Raw genomic sequence first — 23820 nt, 5'->3', positions numbered from 1 at the left:
ATAGCTGTTCACAGTACACTAAATACAACAGACAGCATATTTGCAAACAAATATAGAAATACTTGTAAGCTATACCATTGCAATAAACTGGACGGTCAGTGGCACTACATTAAAATACTTAAACTCAGCCTCCACTCGACAAATGCGATGCATGGTACTTGCAAAGCCACTATATTCAGAAAATGGAATCTAGGTGTAGTCCTGCCAAATGTATTTCATCTGAGATGTAACAAGCATACATTTCAATATTTTACCCACAAACTTATACAACTTGTGTGAATATACACACATACATAATCCCTATATCTACCAATCCAAAGAATCCCCAATATTCATCTTTCCATATTTTTTTATAATTAATGACCTCCCAAGCATCACAACTGGAAAAGAAATGCATTTGGTCAGATACTCACTTGAGTTGTCGTCCAGCTATCCTCTGTGCGTATCTTGCAGCCAGCGCCGCGGTATTGAAGAAGCAGAAACCACATGCAGTGCCTCTCTCTGCATGGTGACCTGGTGGTCGAACAATTGCGACTGCATTCTGCACCTGAACAAATGTAGATGCAAATCCGGTGATCATTGAGGTAAAAAAAAAAAAGCCAAGCCGTCAAACATTATTGTTAGTGTCTTACAGATTACCCACAACAAACATGCTTAAAATGCAAATTGTCCATCTTGCTATGCATTACTAAACTTACTTTGCCTGACATAACAGCTTCTACGGCACTGAAGGAACAGCCGGTAGCAAGGCGGGCACAATCATAGGATTTTGGATTAATGAATATGGAATTGTACTCGCTGCCCAGACGGTGCAAGTCCCGAGGCTTCATGTCAGCTGTGGATCGGATAGTCTGGATATATTCTGAGCTGCGGACGAAAAAGCAGCATTTTGGAGAATTTAATTTGGATATGGTCTATTACATAGTTTAAGATTTTGAGAGACAGTTTTTGAAAGGGCTTACATTTAAAAAAAAAAGTAAAACTATTGTTTTGGTTTAAACTAAGCAATCTGAATAGGAGGGTATCACAAAAGAAATGTTAGTTTCCACTGACATGGACTTGAGAAGTTATGTAATTTGGGGTTTGGTGGGTGCAGGGTGCAGAGAGGAAGCTAGACCCACCTGTGGCACATCATCAGTTCATCATCAGAGGCATATCTAGCAGGCAACCTAGAGCAGCGCTCCACCAGTCGGAGCTCCATATGTCGCTCGTAAATGCGAGAGATCCTCTGCGGCAGCTCAGGGTGATGACTGTGAGGAAGAAAGGGCAATCACAAGAGAAAGTTTGTTAAAGTTATGGGCTTCAACAAGAACTGAAAACTTTATCTAGTATCAGTGAGCATAGCATGGAGCTGGAAAATAATGTTACAAAACTGTAACAACAGCTTACATCCCACAGCAGAAAGACGAGGGGTGATTTCTCATGCCATAAAATGAGATAACATATGACCATACAAAGCTTCAAAAAGACATACAAATGAACCGTTAAGGAGCCAGTAAAAAATGTGTAATCTTAAATCTGTTCTGTGTAATCAAAAAGCAAAATGAAATGACACATTTCTCCTATCAATCTGCTTGAAGAACGCAGAGACCTCATTACAAGCAAACCCTCTTGTCCACCTGTACAGAAGGTTTCATCTCTCGTACTCTAATTCCTTTGGATGGAGGCATTTATGAGAGACCTTAGAAATGAAAGGGGCATTCAAAGTTTGAAGTCAAGAAACCCATGGTGTACTGCATAAAAGACCTGAAGCTATGGAAGGCTCCGAAAAAAAGCATGGTAAAGTAAGAGGGGTAACAGATTTTTTAAATAAATTGTGCAACAAGCTCTCATGAGACCCCTGCAAGTTTTTTCCATTAGGCACAAAAGAATTAGGCTTGCAAGTACGAGGCTGAGCAAGGGTGAAGACTGGATGAGAAAAGCAGGAAGGAGGCTGAGCAAGGGAGAAGACGGGACGAGACATGCAGGAAGGAGGCTGTGCATGGGTGAAGACGGGACGAGACATGCAGGTAGGCGGCTGAGCACGAGTGAAGACGGGACGAGACATGCAGATAGGTGGCTGAGCAAGAGTGAAGACGGAACGAGACATGCAGGTAGGTGGCTGAGCAAGAGTGAAAACGGGATGAGACATGCAGGTAGGCGGCTGAGCAAGGGTGAAGATGGGACCTTGTTGTGGAAAAACTCCCCACTCAGGGTTTCATTCTTATAGTGCTTTTCAACCTGCTCTAGCAATAGTTTCACGTTATCAGACTAAAGGGTTTAAAGCCAAGTTTTCTTAGCTTTCGTAACTTACACTACAGTGCTTTACCCGGGGCTAACAGGGTATCAAAGATTAATATGTAAAATGAATTATGCAGGTAAGTATGTGGGGCAGAAATAAAGAACAGGTGTCTCTGGAATTACCCAAGTCATCCCTGGCTTCCAGCTGAAAGATGCATCAAATGTAAAGTGTTCACTCAGAGCCACTGTGGCCTACGATGGTCATCCTCATTGCATGTTTCTAAAAAAAAAAGTTACATACCTGTAGAACAAGTTACTTACCTTCGGTAACGATATATCTGTAAGAAACAGTAGTTAGTATTAGATTCCTTACCTTAGAATATCCCCAGGCGTCAGTCTGGTTCCGGAAACTTTTGCGTAGCAGTACCCCTGCGCGTCGGTAGGCGTCGTCTGCAGGCGTCCCCTGCGGCTCCGCGTCCGTCGTCGGCGCCGTGTGCCGTGATGACGTCGCTGGAGTATATAGACGCCGCCTCCGCGCGCTGACGTCAGTTCTTTGTACACAGCTTTTCCGCGCCAGAACACGCAGAGCCATGTGAGAACCAACACTGGTGCCATTTGAAACTAGGGCCCTGAAAGGGATGTCCTTAACCCTAGGTATCAGTTCGCAGAACGGGGAGGATGGGTGGGGCGGTAAGGAATCTAATACTAACTACTGTTTCTTACAGATATATCGTTACCGAAGGTAAGTAACTTGTTCATCTGAAAGAAACAGGTTGGTATTAGATTCCTTACCTTAGAATAGATACCCCAGCAATACCAACCCCGGTGGTGGGTCTGCGAACCAATACAATCCTACACCAGAAAGTCCTGGAGGACCGAACGGCCAAAGAAGCCATCCCTCCGGTCTTGACTGTCCTGGCAGTAGTGCCTCGCAAAGGTGTGCAGCGAGGCCCACGTAGCCGCCTGGCAAATGTCCTGCAAAGGGACTCCCCGGCCCAGGGCAGTAGTAGCCGCCGTGGCCCGAGTGGAATGGGCTCTCAGCCCAACAGGAGGCTCCTTCCGAGCCAAAGAGTAGCACGCTTTGATGCACAGAACGACCCACCGAGAGATAATCCGTTTATGTACCGCCCGTCCCTTCTTCGCACCCACGTAGCCAACAAACAGTTGGTCATCCACCCGGAACTGGCGTGTGCGATCCATATAAAATGAAAGCGCACGTTTTGGGTCCAGACGAGGGAGCCGCTCTTCATCCTTTGAAGGATGCGGAGGCGGGAAGAAGGAGGGGAGGGTAATGGACTGCCCGATGTGAAAAGCAGAGACTACTTTGGGCAGGAAAGAAGGTCTAGTTCTTAGAACCACCTTGTCTGGATGAATGGACAGGAAAGGAGGTTTGACAGAAAGAGCCTGGAGCTCACTCACCCTCCTGGCAGAGGTGATGGCAACCAGGAAGGCCGTCTTTAAAGTCAGGAGACGGAGAGGACAGGAATGAAGTGGCTCAAAGGGAGCGCACATCAAGAAAGTCAGAACCAGGTTCAAGTCCCACTGAGGCATCACGAACGGAACAGGTGGATACATGTGCGTGATGCCCTTCAAGAATCTTGTTACAATAGGGGACTTGAACAAAGAAGGTTGATCAGGCAACCTCAGAAAGGCCGAAAGGGCAGAAAGGTAGCCCTTGATAGTGCCCAGAGCAGAGCCCTGCTGGGCAAGAGAGAGAAGAAAGAGGAGAACCTCGGAAAGAGGGGCAGAGAGGGGGTCCACAGCCTTTGCTGTGCACCATGCCACAAATCTGTTCCACCGGCAGGCGTATACCGACTTTGTGGAGGGACGCCTGGCTGCCAGAATCACATCACAAACTTCAGGAGGCAAGTCAAATGGCCTCAACTGTCGCCGCTCAATCTCCACGCATGGAGGTGGAGACTGGACAGGTTCGGGTGGAGGACCGTCCCCTGCTGCTGCGACAGAAGGTCCTCCCGAAGGAGCAGGCGGATCGAGGGACCGACTGACATGCTGAGTAGCTCGGGATACCAGTACCTTCGAGCCCAGTCCGGAGCCACAAGGATAACTTGGGCCCGGTCGCGCCTGATCTTCTTCAGCACTCTGGGCAGAAGTGGTATAGGCGGAAAGGCGTACAATAGACCGCAACTCCACTCGCGCCGAAAGGCGTCGCCGAGCGAGTGCCGTCTTGGAAACTCCAACGCGCAGAACTGATGACATTGCGCGTTCTCTTCTGTGGCGAATAGATCTAACCAAGGCTCTCCCCATTGCAGAAAGAGGCCTTTCGCCACGTCCGAGGTCAGACGCCATTCATGATCCACCGAGTACCGACGGCTGAGTTCGTCCGCCCTGGCGTTCAGAGAACCTGCCAGGTGTTGAACCGTCAGAGTCACACCCTGACGTTCCAGCCATTGCCAGAGACGCAGAGCCTCCTGGCAAAGGGTCCACGACCCCACTCCGCCCTGCTTGTTGCAGTACCACATGGCGGTGGTGTTGTCCGTGAACACCTGCACTACACTCCCGTTGACAAAGGGGAGGAATGCCTTCAGTGCTAGGCGAATCGCCCGCAGCTCCAACATGTTGATATGGAGCCGGGACTCCGCCGGAGACCAGATGCCTCTGATCTCCGCCTCTCCCAAGTGGCCTCCCCAGCCCTGGAGGGACGCGACCGTCACAACTACGTGCTCCGGTTGGGGAAGGGAGAGGGATCTGCCTCTGACCCAATCGCGGTCCGTAAGCCACCACTGCAACTGTCTCGCAGTGCCCTCCGAGATCAGGACATGGTCGGACAGGTTGCCCTGATGCTGGGCCCACTGAAACTTCAGGTCCCACTGCAGAGCCTGCATCCGCCACCGGGCGTGATGTACCAGAAGGATGCAGGAAGCCATCAGCCCCAGCAGCCGCAGCGTCAACCTGACCGAAACCCTGGATACCGGCTGAAAGATGGGAATCCGAGCCTATATATCCCGGACCCGCCGCTCCGGAGGATAAACCCGAAACTGCGCCGAGTCGAGAACCGCTCCGATGAAAAGGAGCTTTTGAGAGGGACACAGGTGTGATTTCGGCACATTGATGGAAAACCCCAGCTCGTGCAGGAGGTCTGCCGTCATCTGAAGGTGGTGGACGACTGTCTGGGGCGAGCCCGCCTTCAACAACCAGTCGTCGAGGTAGGGGAAGACTGAAACCCCTAACCGGCGCAGATGAGCTGCGACCACCGCCATCACTTTCGTGAACACCCGTGGGGCGCTGGTAAGGCCGAATGGAAGCATGATAAACTGAAAGTGCTCGTGGCCTACCGTGAACCGCAGGTAACGTCGGTGGGCCGGCAGGACGGGGATGTGAAAATACGCATCCTGCAAGTCCAACGCCACCATCCAGTCTTGTGGGTCTAGAGCAGCCAAGACCTGAGCTAAAGTCAACATCTTGAACTTCTCCTTCCGGAGGAAGCCGTTGACGTTCCGTAGATCCAAGATAGGACGCAGGCCCCCCGTGTCCTTCTTGGGTACCAGAAAGTAGTGGGAGTAGCAACCACACCCTACTTCTGGCCCAGGAACGCGCTCGATGGCCCCCTTGGCCAAGAGGGCCGTAACTTCCTCCTGCAGAAGTGTCAAGTGGTCCCCCGACACACGGTGGTTCTGCGGTGGCATGGATGGAGGAGTGCTCTCGAAGGGGAGGGAGTAGCCCCCTCGGACGAGCTGCAGCACCCACCTGTCCGATGTGATGGTGCGCCAGCGGGAGTGGTGATGGCGAACCCTGCCACCCACTGGCGTCACATGGGCCTGAAAGCTCGGACTAGGAGGATTTGGAGGCCGATGCTGCGGGGGGAGGTGTGGCCTGACCTCGCCGTTGTCCCCGACCGCCTCCACGGCGGAATTCACGGCCGCCACCGCGTTGAGAAGTATTCTGCGGTGCGTGGCTGGCAGCACGTGTGGGACCGCCCCTTCCGTGGCCACGAAAGGAGCGAAACGAACCCGTTTGCTGGCGCTGGGTCGAGAGACCCAAGGACTTGGCTGTGACCCTGGAGTCCTTGAAGCGCTCCAGCGCGTGGTCCGCTTTGTCGCCAAACAAGCGACTGCCATCGAACGGCATGTCCATCAAAGTATTTTGGACATCCGCCGAAAAGTTGGCGGATCTCAGCCAGGCGTGGCGACGAATCGCCACCGTCGTGGACATCGCTCTGCCCAGCGAGTCGGTCGTATCAAGACCACACCTGATGGAATATCGTGCTGCGTCTCGGCCTTCAATCATAGTCTTGCCGAGCTTCGCCCGTACCTCCTGCGGGCATTCTGGCAGACACTCCGCGACCGTATCCCACAGAGAGTGGGTGTAGCAGCCCAAGAGGCACGCGGTATTGCAAGACCGCAGTCCCAAACTCAGGGACGAGAAGACCTTCTTCCCATACTGGTCGTACCTCTTTGATTCCCGGTCGGGCGGGGCCGACGGAAATGCGGTCTGGGAAGTAGAGGCCTGACTCTCAGGGGTGGGATGGGTGGACAGGAACTTGGGGTCGTCCGGACACGGACGGTGGCGTCTGGCCACATTCCTATCAACAGGCGAACCTGAAGCGGGCCTGGACCACGTGCCCAAAAGAACGTCTGTCAAGGCTTCATTGAACGGCAGCAGTGGCTCCTGTGGGCATGACTGCGGTTTGAAGACCTCAGTGAGGATGTTAGGCCTCAAGACCGCGACGGGGAGCTCAAGGTGTAAAGCCTTGGCAGCCCTCATCAACACCACTGAATAAGCAGCCCCAGCCTCCGAAGCCACAGTAGGAGGCGAGACAAAGCCAGGGTTAGGAGAGTCGTCCAGACCACTGGCGTCACCCAAGTCACCTGTCCAGTCCACGTCGTACTGACACTCGCGTGACAGAGGGTCCTCAGACCCCTCCCAACCCTCTCCATAATCTGCATCCTCACCATATTCAGAGTCAACAATGTAGACCGGCTCCTCGGGGTCAATGGGCCCCATCGGTGCCGGACTCTGCGTCGGACGACGCCGGTCCGACTCCGCGTCCGGAGTAGGAGAGGGAATGAGGACGGAGCCGGCGTCGGAATCCCGGCGCCGCGCGGAGGCGGCACCATGGGTTGCCCCGATGGAATCGGCGCCGGAGAGGCCGGCGGACCAGCCGGCGTCGACCCTGAAGGGCCCAGCGGCGCCGGGGCCGGAGCCGCCGGCGGCGTCGGGGCCGGAGCACCCGACTGCGTCGGGGCAGGAGCACCCGAACCGCTCGGGCACCCGGACGGGACCACCGGGCCCGCAGGCGCCGTAGGCCCCGTCGGAGGAGACAGTGCCCTCATGGCCATGAGGAACTCCTCTATCTCCTCGCGCGACGCGCCTTGCCCAGGGACCGTCGGGTATGGAGCAGGCAGCGCCGGCGGAGCCGCGGGGGTGGGGCCACCCGAACCCCCGGCCGCGTCGGGGGGAGTCGGGGGTACGATAACGACGCCCCGACTTCTTGTGTCTTTTACCTGAGGAACCAGAGGAATGGTGACGACTTCCGGAGCGCTCGTGGTGGCTCCGCGACCGTTCCCTCGACCGCTCCCTCGACCTCCGGCCGGACCGGGACCGCTCTCGACGCGGGTCCGACACCCGGAGCTCGAGTAGCTTGCGGGACCGCTCCCGTCTAGCCTTACTCGTCAAGGCCCGGCAGTCGACGCAGGAGTCCACGTCGTGGTCCGCGCCCAGGCACCGGAGGCAGAGTCGGTGGTGGTCCGTGACCGACATCGTGCGGTCACACCCGTCACAATTCTTAAAACCGGGCATCCTACCGGCACCTTAAGAGTTAGATAGTAATCAAAAACTTTGGTCAAAAGACCGGAGTACTGCTCTTCGGATCTGCGCTAACTGGCGCGGAAAAAAGAAGAACTGACGTCAGCGCGCGGAGGCGGCGTCTATATACTCCAGCGACATCATCACGGCGCACGACGCCGACGACGGACGCGGAGCCGCAGGGGACGCCTGCAGACGACGCCTACCGACGCGCAGGGGTACTGCTACGCAAAAGTTTCCGGATCCAGACTGACGCCTGGGGATATTCTAAGGTAAGGAATCTAATACTAACCTGTTTCTTTCAGATAAAACAGTTTACAACTGACAGCAGTGTGCTCGTTACAAGCAAACTCCCTCATCCACTTGTTCACATGGTTTCAATGCCTAATTCCTAAGGATGGCAGCATACATGAGAATCTTAAGAAAGGAATGGACCACTGCAAAGTCTGAAGTCTAGAAAATCTGCTATGAACTGCAAAAAATGTCTGAAGCTATGGAAGTCTCTGAAAAGGAGCACAAAAAAGTAAGAGGGATCCCAGAATTCCTTTTTTTAAAGGATGGTGTTACAAGCTCTCACAACTGAACCTGCATGGTTTTTTTTCTGTAAGACACAGAAAAAAAAGAGACTTGATGACAGAAGGCTGAGCAAGAAGGAAGATAGGACCTTTATGTTGGAAACCTTGGCACAGAAAATTAGATTTGATGGAAGAAGGCTGAGCAAGACTGAAGATGGAACCTTGCTGTTGGGAATCTCTCTCACTCAGCTCCATTTTTCAAGTGCTTTTCAACCAACTGTAGCTGTATCTTTACAGTATCTGGCCAAAGGGTCTAAAACCAAGTCTACTTTGCTTACACAACAGTACTTTACCTAGGGCTGCCAGGGTATCAAAGATGAATGTGCAAAATGAATGATGCAGCAAAGCATGTGGGGGCAGAAATGAAGAAGCAAAGACTTTGCAACTCTCCCAAGCCTTCCCTTGCTTCTAATTGAAAAATGCACCAAATTTAAAGAGATCACTTAGATCCATTGTGACCTCTGTGGCACATCCTCATCACACACTTCTACAGGAATAGGATTTACAGCTTCACTGATGATTCGACAACAGGCACCAAAAGTCCCAGACAAGCTTTTGTCAGTCCTGGGGCTGGAATGTTTGAACCCAAAGGGTGGAAAAAACAATCTGAGGTAGAGTCTTTGTACTGGTACATTGAGGGCTAAGGGAGGAGTAATCAGGTATCTTGTTGCCTGAAATTTCTTCAAACAAATACAATTTGCAAATGTCCCCACCGAACACTAGATTGTAGGAGTATGCAGATAATGTATGTCAACAGCAACGCATGCTATGAACATGCCGTTTATGTAGAGGTATGGTCATATGTACATTGTGAAATGACATTTGCATTTGTGGTTTTTAAAATAATACAGGCAAAGTGAATTCATCAAAAATGAATACAGAAGTATGTTTATACACAATGTTATTCTCAGCACTAAACTGTTTATTTAATTTTTTTTACATAGGTCCCTCTTTTTGGGATGAAAGTCCAGTGCGTGGTGTGAAAAACTTTGACATCATTGGATCCGCCCCCCCCCCCCATACAGTGGGAATAATACCATTCTAAACTTGCATGGGGGAATATGAAATATGACTATATGTAATAAGCTCTGGTGAGACAATCCGAGTTATGTGCAGTCCAGTACCCTAAGAATTTCAGGAAGAATCAGGGGGGTTTCAAAATTGAGACCTAGACTTGTGGTCCAAAATATAATTTGGACTTCTATTAGAAAGGGAACAAGGATTAAAACACTTTGTAGAACCTCTTGCTACCTGAATGGCCCATTCAAGTAATGACTGGACCTGATGTCATGCCTCGCCTCACAATTGACGGCTGCCAAGATAATAGCAGTAGCAAGGTGATCAGTAGACAACTGAGAGGGTGGGTGAGAAGGGATAGGGTCAGCTTTCTACGAACTATAATTTAAACCCTAAAAAGAATGGGAAGATTGCTTTCTTGTCTCCCAGCCTGGATAAAAGGCCAAGAAAGTGGGTCTTCCCAACAAGGAACTGAAGTGAGGGGGATCACCTCCATATACAGCATGGTGGCTACTTTAGCTGTGGCAAGAAAGACCAACTCAATGAGGGCTGCCCTAAAAAGATTCTGTCATCACCCTCAATCTGACAGACAGCCAAACTCTCTTTTATGTGCGTGATGAGGAGGCCAGTGGAACTTGCCAGTGTAGATATACCGCACCCTCTAAACACCCCACTAACTTTGTACTTTCTTTGTGGATGGGAAAATGATCAAAACACTCTGTGATTAGTGAATATACGAAAATGGTTGGAAATCAATTTGTCGTTCTCTAGGATTTAGGTGAAAGTACAACCATGGTTAGCCATTAATTTGTAAGATATGAGAATATCTTCAAGGAGGCTGGAAGACATCATGATGGCCCATTACGATTCTATCTATGGTAAAATTCAAAGGATCGATGGTGAATTACTGGCTACCTTCCTTCGGGATAATCCATCTTTAACTCTGTCTGAAACAGATAGCCAATCTATGGCAAGCTTCTTCTCCTTGGTAGAGTTGAAGGAAATTGTTAAAGGTTTGGCGAATGGCAAGGCCTGTGGTCCAGATGGACTACCGGTAGAATTTTTTAAGGTCTTTATTGGGGCATTATCAGAATTTTTTTAGCCCTGATTAACTCTTTAATAGAAGGAGGTCCAGTCCCAGAATCTTTCAGGCAGGGGAATATAGTCAGTTTCCCAAAGAAAGGCAAAGACAAGACGGACCCTAGTTCCTATCGTCCGATTACGTTACTGAACTCGGACTACAAAATTGTCACAAAACTCTTATCTTGTAGGTTCAACAAATTTGCAGCTCCGTTGATCCATGCTGATCAAAATGGGTTCTTAGCTGGTAGACAACTTGCTACCAACACTCACTTTCTGGTAGAAGCACTTGATTATTTTGAGGTGCAGAAAATTTCGGCTCTTGTGTTATTATTTGACGCAGAAAAGGCCTTTGACCTTGTGGTCCGCGAGACATTATTTTTTATTTTATATTAATTTAATATCCCACAGTCTATGATTCTATTAATTCAGAACTTATATGAGAATGCAGTGGCCAACATAATTATTAACTCTGAAGTGGTAGGATCTATTAAAATAAAGCGAGGCACTAGGCAATGGTGCCCTTTATCGCCTGTGCTATTTGCTTTTTTTATCGAACCCCTAGCAACAGCTATTCGAAATTGTATTGATATTCGCCCTTCAATCCCAGCGATGCCTTAAATAAAGCTTTATGCAGACGACATCCTGTTGATAATTAAGCCAACAGTGGAGGTACAATCTAAGGTCTTCAAGTTGTTTGAGGACTTCGAAGCCTTAGGGGGTTACCGAATAAATAGAACCAAGACGGAAGTTATACAGTGTGGGAGCGACACTATAAATTTACATCCTGATATTCAACGCTCTGTTTAGTCCACCCCAAAGAGATACTTGGGAATATTTTTCTCCAATCTAATAGAGGACCTATATAAATTGAATTTTGACCCCTTAATAAAGAAGGTGAAAGGCCTGTTTCTTAGATGGAACCCACTCCCTTTGTCTATAATAGGACGTGCGGCTCTGATTAAAATGTCTGTGTTGCTGTTATTTAATTTTCTGTTTTCCTCTATTCCATGCACTTTATCGAGCACCTTTTTTTCTCAGGTTGAGTCAATGTTTACAGCCTTTATTTGGGGGGAAAAAAAACACGCCTGGCACTTAGCACTTTGTATGAAGATTTAGCCCAGGGTGGTTTAGCACTGCCCAATCTTAAAAGTTACTATGATGCGTATTTTGCACAATATTTATCAAGGTTCAAGCCTCCACCACAAGTACATTTCTTCTCCAATGTTTTTATTAATCTTATGTGCTACGACAGTCAAATTCATTCTCCCCTATTAATGTTTAGGTCTCCAAAGCTGGTCCGTTTTAAGAGTCTGCAATGGCTTTTTAAAAGAAGGCAGGCATTCTTTAAAAAATATTCTATTCCGGTACTTAACTCTACCTCTTTATTAGAAGAAATCCTCCCCTTGATAGGTGTTAGACAATCCACATATTTGGCCATAAAATGGGCGGCAGCTGGTTATCTTAAAATGTCAGATTTTATTAGGAATGGTAACTGGATGTCTATAGCAGATATGCACCAATTAATGATCAATGATTTTATTTTAATAAATTCTTATGGCATTTTATTTACATATCTGGATGAAACAAATGTCATCCTTTTGTGGCTCAAAATCAGTTGGTGGAGGATCTTTTAGTTAAGACCTTAGATAGGAAGCCAGGTGCCTGGAAGAAATGTTTAGCTTCCACAAGGGGGGCTGATCCTGAAGCCAAAGCCTTAAGGAAATGGTCAGAGCAGGAGAATTGTGATATCTCCCCCCCATATTTGGACCACGATCAACAGGTTAAACTTTAGTTCCTTAAGAGGGGCAAATTGGCGCAGGATGTTATTTTTTTAGTAAATGGCTCTTGTATCGAACTCCAGCTGCCCTAGCAAAGATGTACCCCAACCAGTCCTCTCAATGCTTCCGATGTTTGAATTATCCTGCAGCCAATTGGTCACATATCATGCTCTGCTGTCCAAAAATCAAGGGGTAGAGGTATTTGAATATTTGAAAAAAGAATGTGATTTACAGTTGGAAGTAAATGATAGGTTAATACTATAGGCTTCGATCCTGACCTCGCTTGTCTAGATTCAGTGACTAGTTTTTTGTACATAGCTATGGCAATCGCTAGGTCACTGGTGTTACAAAAATGGCGCGTGGACTTAATTCCGTCAGCCCTGGAATGGGGACAGAAGATGAGAAGGGTGAAGAAAAGTCAATATACCTAAGCGGCAAGAATTGGGGGTCTTAAGAAATTTAATAAAATATGGGGTTCTTACTTTGATTAATAAGTTGAGGGAAGGACTGCAGCTGCTGTTACATGGTGGTGGAGTGGAATGAGATTTTAGTCCTTGTTCATTATTTATTTATTAATTCATTGTGTAATTGTTTACATGGGACTTTCTTCGTGCAATATTTGTAACTGGCGGAAATCTTTTTCTAGAATGCTCAATAGATTTTTAGTAACTAAGGGTCGATTTATATTATCAAGAGAGAATGTTTAATTTTGTATTTTGTCTTTTCTTTCCTAGTTTCTTTTTTCTGTTTGTATGATATAATGTTGCAATATGTAAATGTGCATGTTTGACAAAACTTGGCTTCAATAAAAAAAATATAAAAAAATAAATAAAAAAAGGAGGCTGGAAGTGCAGCATACCCAGTAAACCGATACTTTTCACCCCTTTTTCTTTCTCGTTGCTGAAGCTGATCTCTCAAATGGAGATATTATGGGTGGCATCAGAGATAACCACAAAATGGTCATTTTTAAGAAACAATTATTTGCAGCTGGGGTGACTGATTAGAAATGTCTCATTCTCAGCTTTTGAAAATTAAAGCCACTACAACGAATGCCCTCTTGGAAAACAGTGACCAAAACCAAGTCTTAGAGAGAATGCACAGGTACAACTGTGTGGACCTAGAACTACCTGCTCTTAACAGAGTCTGCACACCAAACAGGCTATTAGATAATGGAGGCTGGAAGTCTAAGGGAAGTCCTAGAAATTTCAACAACTGGAGTTTCCTGCAGGAAAGATTTCATTCATTGCTTTTTAAGGCATTGTCTCCAAATGTATTTATTATGTATTATATAGCGCTATCTAGACCCGAAGGTATCAGAGCACTTTTCAACAGTAAATGTTTTCCTCAAAGATAACAAATCTATACAGAGCATCTGTGTCAAGTGCTTCACAACAGTAAATGCTCACTAACAGAGAAGCAAGGAATATCCCAAGGTTGCTTCAGATGCGGTCACCTGGTGTTTAGGAAAGTACATTTATACAGTAGCAAAAAGGGTAGTTGTTAAAGTAGCAGCTACCTCAACAACATAAAGCAACAAACATGTATTTGTTGTGCGTTATGCACAACTTACTCTGAAACTATGCTTTAGCGGAGCTCTCTTGGTACTGTTGCATATAGCTATTATGATCTTTTCCAAGATCTGAGTTCCAATAGAGAAAGTAACTTTATAGCCACGTCCATCAAGGCAATGCAGGATAATTGTGGTGTAAACTATCACTTCTCCATTTCTTACCATTTTGAATAGTGGTTTGCCAGAAAGGTGTCTCAAAACAGTGAAGAGTATGATGGGCACTTTGGAAGAGAGCCCTTCTGGAAGAGTGAATACTTCCTTCTGCCAGGTCTTTTCTTTGCCAATCACGAGGTTCAATAGAAAGGTGTAGGGGTTAGCCCTTAAAAACTCTCCGACACCCTGTGAAAAGCTCTCCCCTCTTGTGGGCGAGTTTGGGGGAAGCACTCATCAGGCCTCGAAAAAACCACTCGCAATGTTGAGGGAGATTTTATTAGGTCGAGCTATTTTTAGCATTTACTCGTCCGTGCTGGCGAGTGAACTTAAACTGTAAAGAACAGGTTTCCTGTTCTTTCAATAAGTGAATGAGCAATAAAGACCTTCAAATCTTGTTTTGGTGTTGACACAGTTGCTGTCTGTTCAAGGACAGAGGTCAAATGTCAGTTTCTCTTTTTACTAAGTGTTGCTTATCTGTTCCTGAGAAATGTGTTTTACTTTTCTTTCTCCTATTTTAGTTAGAGCTTTTTGTCAAGTGAGTTATCTGACAATAATTGTGAACTCAAAAGGCTGTAAAATGTCAGTTTATTTTTCTAACACATTTAAACAGCTTGTAAATTAGTAGTACAATTATTTCAAAATATATCAGGAATTATGAAATAACTTTTTTTGTAATTCAGAAGTGTGATGCAAACAAAGATTTACAAAGGAGCAAAATAAATCAGAACACTTTACTTAGTGATGTGAAAATGACAAATATTTGAAGAAACTCGATTTCCAGACTTTGTAGACTGCATAGTTTTAAAACCAGATGACGGTGGGAAATTCAGTGGGCATTTTAATGTAAAATCTGCTGATTAAAAATGACACTTGATGCTTGGCTATGTATTAATTAAAAGTGACAGTTTTTGAACATGAGTTGAGAAACATTCCTGTCCCGCAGAGATGACAATGCGGTTAATGAACTGAGGCAAGTCAGCGGTCATGCGTATCCTATATGGGGCTAGATTTGTATTATATATGGAGCAAAAGTGTAGTCTATTAAACCAAACAAGAGTTTTCTGTACTTAAGACATGCTGAACTCGCATATTTGAAGGTGGTCTAATATGGGATAAAGAACAAAATGGCGTCTCAGTGAATTAAAATACAGGCCCAGAATCACATAAACCAGTTTATGGGTCAAGAGCTATATAATTTGGTTGAGTAGATTATTTAAGTCACTAGACCTGCAGGTCTAGTAAAATATTTTTGATTTGTCGAGGCCTGCTCACGAATGAATGGACTTAATGTTGAGCCTCAGGAAGATGGACAAAAAGTTCATGAGGAGAAGTTTGACCAGAAGGCAATCAACTGGTTATCAGTTTTGATCCCTAAAGCCGATTTGTTATTGAGCTTCGAAGGACAAGTGATGCAGTACGCACACAGTCTAAAGAAGACCACTGATGTCAACGATTTAGTAGGATTGAAACCCCTAATATCGGAGAAAGAAAGCATACGCTTTATCCGTGGTCACAGACCAAGTTAAGAGGTACTGTACGCCTCTACCTCATCTTTAGAATGGAACAGAAAAGAAAGGTGGTCAAAGGGAAATGAATATTGCCTCTCCGCTGACACCAAAGCAAAAGACAGAATATAGAGCAGTGCGTGGCTGTTTTGCTCACCGGTACTCTCTAACATCTAGACTGATCCCAGTTTGTGCAAACTATATTGATACAGGGGCAGACTGCCTGTGAAAACAACATGTACAAAATGTCAGTCATGGTTCAAGAGTGCGTTAAGAAAGAGGCAGTGACGATGCTGGGCCTAAGAGTGATTCAACCCACTTGTGGTCCACAGGCCTGTATAGTGGTGATGGCATACAAGCAAAGGCCAGTGGACCTGTCCTTCTGCATTAACTTTCAAAGTCTCAATAAAGAGACTTACACAGATACCAAACACATCGCACAAGCCGATGAGCCTGTGGGTAAACTGCACGGCACCTTCTTATCTATAATCTGGGCAAGGACTACCGGCTAATGGCTGTGACCCCTGGAGCAAAGGAGAGGGTAGTGTTCTTAACATTTGAGGGTCTCTATCAACTCACTATCATGCCAATTTGCTTCTATGAAGGCCCCACCTTGTAGAGACCGAACAGTAATATGGTGGGTGGTCAAGATGCATTCCATGTCACTTAATTAGAAGAATTAGCCGTCTTCAGTAAAAGCAGAAAAGAGTAACTGGGATGAGTCCTAAATGTGTTGGCTAAGTTACAGAAGGCCACACTGGCAACAAACTGGCAGACTGTCCAGCATTTTGAAATGTGTCTTGGAAAATTGGGAGGGAGTGGTATGATCCAACCTCTTAAAGCCAGTGTCTAAGTTGTGGTAGACTGAGCTGACTCACTAACCAAAGTCCAGTAGGAGATTTCTACATCTCATCTCTTACCATCACAACTTTGCAGCAACATCTGTGGTCATAGTTGACCTTCTAAAAGGGCCTAACCTCAACCCTTAAAGAAATCTAAGAAAACAATCTCAATTGATGAGTGTTGGAGGCCTCTTAAAGAAGTGAAGATGGGTTTGTGTAAAGCACCTGTACTCAAGGTTACCAACTAGTTAGGCACTTGTTTGTAGAGACCAATGCTTATTATAAGGGAGTTAGGGCAAGTCCGGCTAAACTCTATATGAACAGCTAGACACATTTGATGAACACTGCAAGTCTTCTACTACTGAGAAGGACTGTTGTGCCCTTGTCTAGGCCTCAAGGCGTTTTAAACATTCACTGCTTAGGACTCAGTTTACAGGACAGATGAACCACAACCCCCTACCGTAAGTGATGGCTATGAAGAATTAAATCCAGAATTACAACTTAGGATGTCTCTGTGGAACATAAAGATGGTGTCTCATGGTAATGCAGAAATAAAACAATGAGATATAAGGGGAGAAAAGACTAGGCCACAGTACGTCCTCCAAATTAAATACCTACAGGTGTTTGGATCATTTCAGAGCGCTATACTGACACAGTGCGCATTAATTCACCAATCAACTGTGCTTTCTGCCTTGAAACTGTGTAAGCGATTTGGGTTGATTGTGCTGGCGCCATTGCCCTTTCCCTAGCCTAACTCAGGTTGTGCCCTAATTTGTTCGTGTTAGACTTTTGGCTCGCAGCCATTTTGTTGTTTGTTGTTTAACCCCCAGCCCAGTTCCCCACCACGCTCCCGCCACCCAGCTGCCCCGCCCTCGCCCCTCCCCTCTCCTCCATCCACTTATGACAGATGCCCTTTGCGCGCAGCGTTTACGCGCAGCGATCGCGCCCTATGCGCGCCGAAGGTGCGCCAAAGGTAAGCCCGTCTTCGCCCGTCCGCGCCTGGACCGCGCCCAGCGCCAGACCCCCTGGTCCCCGCTTCACCCATCCCTCCCGCATTACATACGACGCCTCCACCCTCTTTGCACTTAACCCCGGCCAACTCCCTACCTGCGCCCAAGCAGCACCAGGACACACCCATGGACCCTTCAGCTGCCACTCCTGCAAATTCACCTGCATCAAGACCCACACCAAACCAACAGACACCAAACAGAGATCCAACACAACCACCTTAAATGCATCCTTCTCAACACCCGCTCGGTTCACAAACACGCCATCGACCTTTGGAATCTACTCGACACCATTTCTCCGGACATCGCCTACCTAACAGAAACCTGGATGAATGCCTCTTCAGCTCCAGACATCACCATAGCCATCCCGGACGGCTACAAGATCATCCGTAAGGACCGCACCATTCAAACAGGAGGAGGCATCGCCATCGTCCACAAGAACACCATCCGCGTCTCAACCAGCTCAGAAGACAATCTCGCTATCGCCGAACACCTTCACTTCCAGATCTACACCGACCCCAAGACCACACTCAGAGGCACCCTCCTCTACAGGCCACCAGGACCCCGCACAAAATTCAGCGAAGACATCACTGACTTCATCACCCCACACGCCCTCCCCTCGGAAGAATACATTCTACTGGGAGACCTCAATTTCCATCTGGAAAAGAGCAACGACAGTAACACTACCACCCTTCTGGACAATCTCGCCAATCTCGGACTCAAACAACTTGTCAACACCCCCACACACTATGCAGGACACACACTCGACCCTATCTTCACTTCCAGCAAGCATATCTCCTTCACTCACACCACACCCCTCCACTGGACAGACCACAGTTGCATTCACTTTATTTACAATAAGACCTCGATCCACAACCACCCTCAACCAACTCTGTGAAGAAATTGGAACAAAATCACCATCGACCAGATCTCAACATCGCTTCTTCAAAAAAACCCTGCCTATTCAACGAACCCTAACCAAGCCGCCATCAACCTCACACAATGGTTAACCCAAACCGCCGACAAACTAGCACCCTTGAAAAAAACATCAAATCAAGCAAGGAAGCAAGAACGCCCCCTGGTTAAACGATGACCTTAAGAAATCCAAGAAGCTCTGTCGTTCCCTTGAGAAAACTTGGAAAACAGACCCAAACACTATCACCCAAGCCACCTTCAAAAACGCCACCCGCAAACACCACCAACTAATCCGGATAGCCAAGAAATCAGCACTCAAAGACCGACTAGACAACAACGCCCACAACAGCAAGGAACTTTTCAACATCATCAAAGAATTCACCAACCCCACCGCCAGCTCTAACGACATCACCACCTCTCAAGCCCTCTGCGACTCCCTCGCCTCATTCTTCCATGACAAAATCGCCGACATTCATAACAGCTTTGACAACCATCCCGTAAACCAGTCCACCCCACTCACCTCCGAACCTGTACCTCCTCCGAAAAACCTTTTCGACTGGAACCCAATCACCACAGAAGACACCATTCGCCTGATGAACTCCATCCACTCAGGATCCCCTACAGACCCATGCCCCCATCACATCTTCAACAAAGCAGACTCCATTATCGCACCCCATCTCCGAGATGTCATCAACTGCTCCCTTAACTCCGCCACATTCCCAGAAAGCTGGAAACACGCCGAACTCAGCGCCCTTCTGAAGAAACCCACAGCAGACCCCACCGAACTTAAAAACTACCGCCCCATCTCGCTCCTCCCATTCCCTGCCAAAGTCATTGAGAAAGCCATCAACAATCAGCTCGCCGCCTTCCTCGAAACCAACAAATCACTCGACTCCTCACAGTCTGGCTTCCGAGCCAAACACAGCACCGAGACCGCCCTCATCGCAGCAACAGACGACATTCGAACACTACTGGACAACGGAGACACAGTCGCCCTCATCCTCCTTGACCTCTCCGCAGCCTTCGACACAGTCTGCCATAGCACCCTGATACAACGCCTCAGAAACATCGGAATTCAAGGAAAAGCATTGGACTGGATAATTTCGTTCCTTGCTGGAAGAACCCAGAGAGTCCGCCTCCCCCCTTTTAAGTCAGAGGCCACCGAAGTCATCTGCGGCGTCCCGCAAGGATCATCACTCAGCCCCACCCTCTTCAACGTCTACATGAGCCCCCTCGCAACCATCGCACGTCAACACAACCTCAACATCATCTCCTACGCTGATGACACTCAGCTGATCCTCTCACTCACCAAAGACCCAACCACCGCCAAAACCAACCTACATGAAGGGATGAAAGAAGTAGCCGAGTGGATGAAGCACAGCCGTCTGAAACTGAACTCGGACAAAACGGAAGTCCTCATCTTAGGTTCATCCCCTTCCGCCTGGGACGACTCTTGGTGGCCAACGGCTCTAGGAAAAGCCCCCATACCGACGGACCACGCACGGAACCTGGGCATCATCCTGGACTCCTCACTCTCGATGACCAGACAAGTCAACGCCGTCTCATCTTCATGCTTCAACATCCTACACATGCTCAAAAAAACATTTAGCTGGATCCCCACCGAAACAAGAAAAACGGTCACCCACGCACTGGTTACAAGCCGTCTGGACTACGGAAACACCCTTTACGCCGGTTCCTCCGCAAAACTTCAGAATAAACTCCAACGCATCCAAAATACTTCAGCCAGACTCATACTAGACATCCCCCGCACAGACCACATTTCCGTTCACCTGAAAGACCTTCACTGGCTCCCCGTCAACAAGAGAATAACGTTCCGTCTCCTCACCCACGCACACAAAGCCCTATACGAACTTGGACCTGATTGCCTCAACACGCGCCTGTCCTTTTACACCCCTACCCGCCAGCTGCGTTCGTCCAACCAAGCCCTCGCCGCTGTTCCGCGCATCCACAAAGCCACCATGGGGGGAAGATCCTTCTCCTACTTAGCGGCCAAAACCTGGAATTCCCTTCCCATCCACCTCCGCCTTACTCAAAACCACCTAGCCTTCAGAAAACAACTTAAAACCTGGATATTCGATAAGTAAACCTCCCCCCCTTCCTCAAGCGCCTTGAGACCCTACGGGTATGTAGTGCGCTATATAAATTCTGACTTGACTTGACTTGATAAGCACAGAGTACGGGACTGACAAAAAGCTTGACCAGGACAAAGGAAATGTGCGCGGTTTGTGTTTACTCTAAGACCAAATGCAGACTCCAGAGTTTCTGGATGAGGAAGCCTCATCTACATTGTGTGGCTGCTTCTTGAAGAATGTGTGAGTATAGACTGTAAACATGATGTGATTTGTGACCCACAAATGGGAAAATTATTTTTACGTAGTGAAGGTAGAACATTCTTATCTCACCTATATGGAAGTGTAGAATTGTTCTTTAGGAGATCCCTCCTTTCGGAAAGCCCTGATGAATGTCTGTGACCACCTTGTAGACAGTACCCAGGGCAAAAACATGCCAGCAGGCGTATGGATGAAGACATCATAACACCCGTAACATCTATGGAAAATTTTTAACCATACCCAAGGAAACTATATATAAAGAAATCCTCTTTGATTTACCCTAAGGTAGTTTGAGAACTGGATCCCTGATATATACAGAGTAAATACCTTATTAAGAACTCCCTCTGAGCACGAGGTTGAGTCCACCCAGGAAGTATCATCGGACCAAGGTGGGTTGAGGAAGCCAATGATGAGGTATGCCAGGTAATGTGGGGGAGGTTTCCACAGCCAGAAACTCTTGACTTTGCGTTTGGGCCTAGGCTTAACACAAACAGGACACATCTTTTTTGTCCTGTTTAAGCTCTTTTTCAGCCCTGTGCTCTATGTGTTCCTGGTAATGCAGACCATGCTTCTCAAGCTGTCCTCAATCAGACAACTGAGAGTATTCTGGCATGGCACTCTGGGTTCTTTAGATTGGGAAGAGACATATAATAAGGGTGAAGGTCTGATGAAAGGGCTGGACAAGTTATGAAAAAGTATTTCTAATTCCATTTTTCTAACCTGCATTATATTTTTAACCAGTGGACTCGACTGATAAAGTGCTAGCTGAAGAAGTTCTCAATTGAGTAATCACATAATGTAGCCTTTCTTAGAAGAGAACCCCAGCTTAGTCATCATTTTGATTCTCCCAGTCACCAAAGTTAGCATTTTCTCTTTGAAGGAACCTTCTGGATATTTTGAGGTCAGCAAGATTCTCCTCACCCCCAAAAATTATATTTGCCTCTGAAGGGACTTCAGCGCATACAGACACTATAGACTGTAAACTTTAGTCTTGACAAATCTAATGCCTTTCTCAATTGTTTTGGGTTATTCCTATTCCCCATCTCGATGTACCGTAATACTGTTGAATTCTCTCTTGCAATGTATAAAGCACCATCACACCAGCTGGTCCAGGTATGCTGCATAAATGGCCTAATAAATAAATAAGCCATGACTCTTCACACATTGCACAGCTCAGCTCATCATGATCCCAGATAAAGCGATCTCAGTGTTCATGCCTCTTCCAAGTTATTTGACATGTCCATGCTGACAGACCCGACCCAGGAAAACATCAAATAACATTGTAATTGAATGTACTTTCCATCACAAAAATTTCAATCCATGGTCAAAAAGCAGTCTCTCGCCATAATTACAGGCTGCACTCCACAACATTCTCCAACACAAAATCCCCTGGGCAGGCTTCGTTCAGGACAAAAGCAGGATGGCAAAAACACTCAAAGTTGGTTTGGGATCACATGCCGCTCTGGAGTCAGAAGGGATCTGAAAGTAGAAGCACTGTGCAGTCAACACACCAGAGGTGGCGGGTGAACTTTGAAAGTCGTGGGGCATAAAACTAAATACATATGCCTGAGCAAGCAAGTGTATCCCAAAGGGGGTTTCGGAGGGTTCATCTCTAAGAATTGTTTGTATAAAAATGGGCAAAATTGTGCTTTTATCACCATAATTTCCCAAATAACTGGATACATGCCTGCACATTATAAACTGATTATTGACCAATAGTATGTTCCTTTTCACAAAGTTGTACAGCTGAATATGTGGGGCTACATCAATCACTATAAAAAATCATGGGACGCTGGAAATCGGGCAATAGATCTTTATGGCTAGCTAGGTATAGGGTCTCTCCACGAGATGGAGGTCACTCCTGTTTCTCTAAGAAACACTGCATTCTCCACTATCCAGAGAAAGCCATTGCCAATGTCCCAAATGTATGGTACTAGGATATGGTGGTGGGGCATGGTGATTAATCACCACAGTGGGACCCCTAGGCAGGAGATGGCATGGAGTTCTTTGATTAAGATTCTGTTTTTTTCAATAGAGATATTCTTAAGGCTTGGCTAATTCTGTTCTCAGTTTGAACTGGTTGTTCCCATTCTTGCTGTGCAAGGGAAGACCGAATAACATTAATATTCTTTTGAAAGAAGTCTTGGTCCTAAGGCTAAAGCTAATACTAACCCTAAACCTTACCATAAACCTATTTAAAGCCTTTCCCCCTAAACCTAGTTTCATCTATTACTTCTTTTTATTTAGGCACATTACTAATTTGGAAAATACATAAACTGAATATTGTTACTTTATAGTTTTTGAGGTTAACTAGAATAAATTATAATTTTCAAATGTTTTCCTTTTTGATTCATCATCACTATTTTCTTAATATGGTTTCTGTGAATTTGCATGAGGCCAAGAACGTGAAAGCAGAGGGGCTGAGGGGGAGGAAAACAGATACAGAGTAGGATCAATAGACCAACAGACAGAAGTGGGGGTAGATTGATATCAGACTGGGTAAGATGTACAGAAAAGAGACAGTTATGAGGTAGAGGGAGAAGCTATGCCAGAGACACAGCTGGGTTAGAGAGAAGTTAAAATAGTGGTGAAGTAAAAAGAGATGGGGAAGAGAGGTGAGGGTAAGAGATAGGTCAAAAGAAGGAGGAGTTAGTAGATATAATCAGTTGAGCAGTGATTAGAAAGAGGTGACATCAGAGCCCAAGAGTTGACAGGTAAAGGCAAAGAGGCCAGAAGCAGAGATAAACAGCTGAGGGGAAGAGACGAAAAGTAGAGCAGAGAAAGTGAAGAGTAATGAGTGGTCAGATAGAAAGACAGAGTTGAGAGACAGAAGTGGAGAGGAGGTAAAAAGTAGATGTGGAGGGCAAAATCCGGAGGTAAACCTAAGGGTAAAGGGATATGTGAAATAAAAATAGGCAGGTGAGGGTATACAGTAAGAGGTGGGGCGTAGAGACAAAGCGGTAATGGGAAGCGTAAGATATGAAAAGTTGGAGTGTGTGGTAAAAAAATGTGTTCTGGAGGATCTGTGAGATACACAGGTA

The 23820-nt window shown here is 46.8% G+C and overlaps 1 protein-coding gene across 1 annotated transcript in view; it reads right to left on the bottom strand.

Annotated features, from left to right (window-relative positions):
• Positions 1 to 23820, bottom strand: part of HDAC6 (histone deacetylase 6) — a 256606-nt gene that overhangs the window by 79856 nt on the left and 152930 nt on the right. The window contains exons 18-20 of the mRNA XM_078664729.1: positions 1122 to 1250; positions 699 to 867; positions 414 to 547 (exon numbers count right to left, since the gene is read on the bottom strand). Coding sequence (XP_078520855.1) covers positions 414 to 547; positions 699 to 867; positions 1122 to 1250 — 432 coding nt within the window. The remainder of the gene's footprint in view (positions 1 to 413; positions 548 to 698; positions 868 to 1121; positions 1251 to 23820) is intronic.

Source organism: Lissotriton helveticus, chromosome 10 (genome assembly GCF_964261635.1).
Source record: "Lissotriton helveticus chromosome 10, aLisHel1.1, whole genome shotgun sequence".
In the NCBI taxonomy this organism is placed as follows: domain Eukaryota; kingdom Metazoa; phylum Chordata; class Amphibia; order Caudata; family Salamandridae; genus Lissotriton; species Lissotriton helveticus.
Note: the sequence above shows the minus strand (reverse complement) of the source record. Positions and strands in the feature narration are given on the sequence as shown.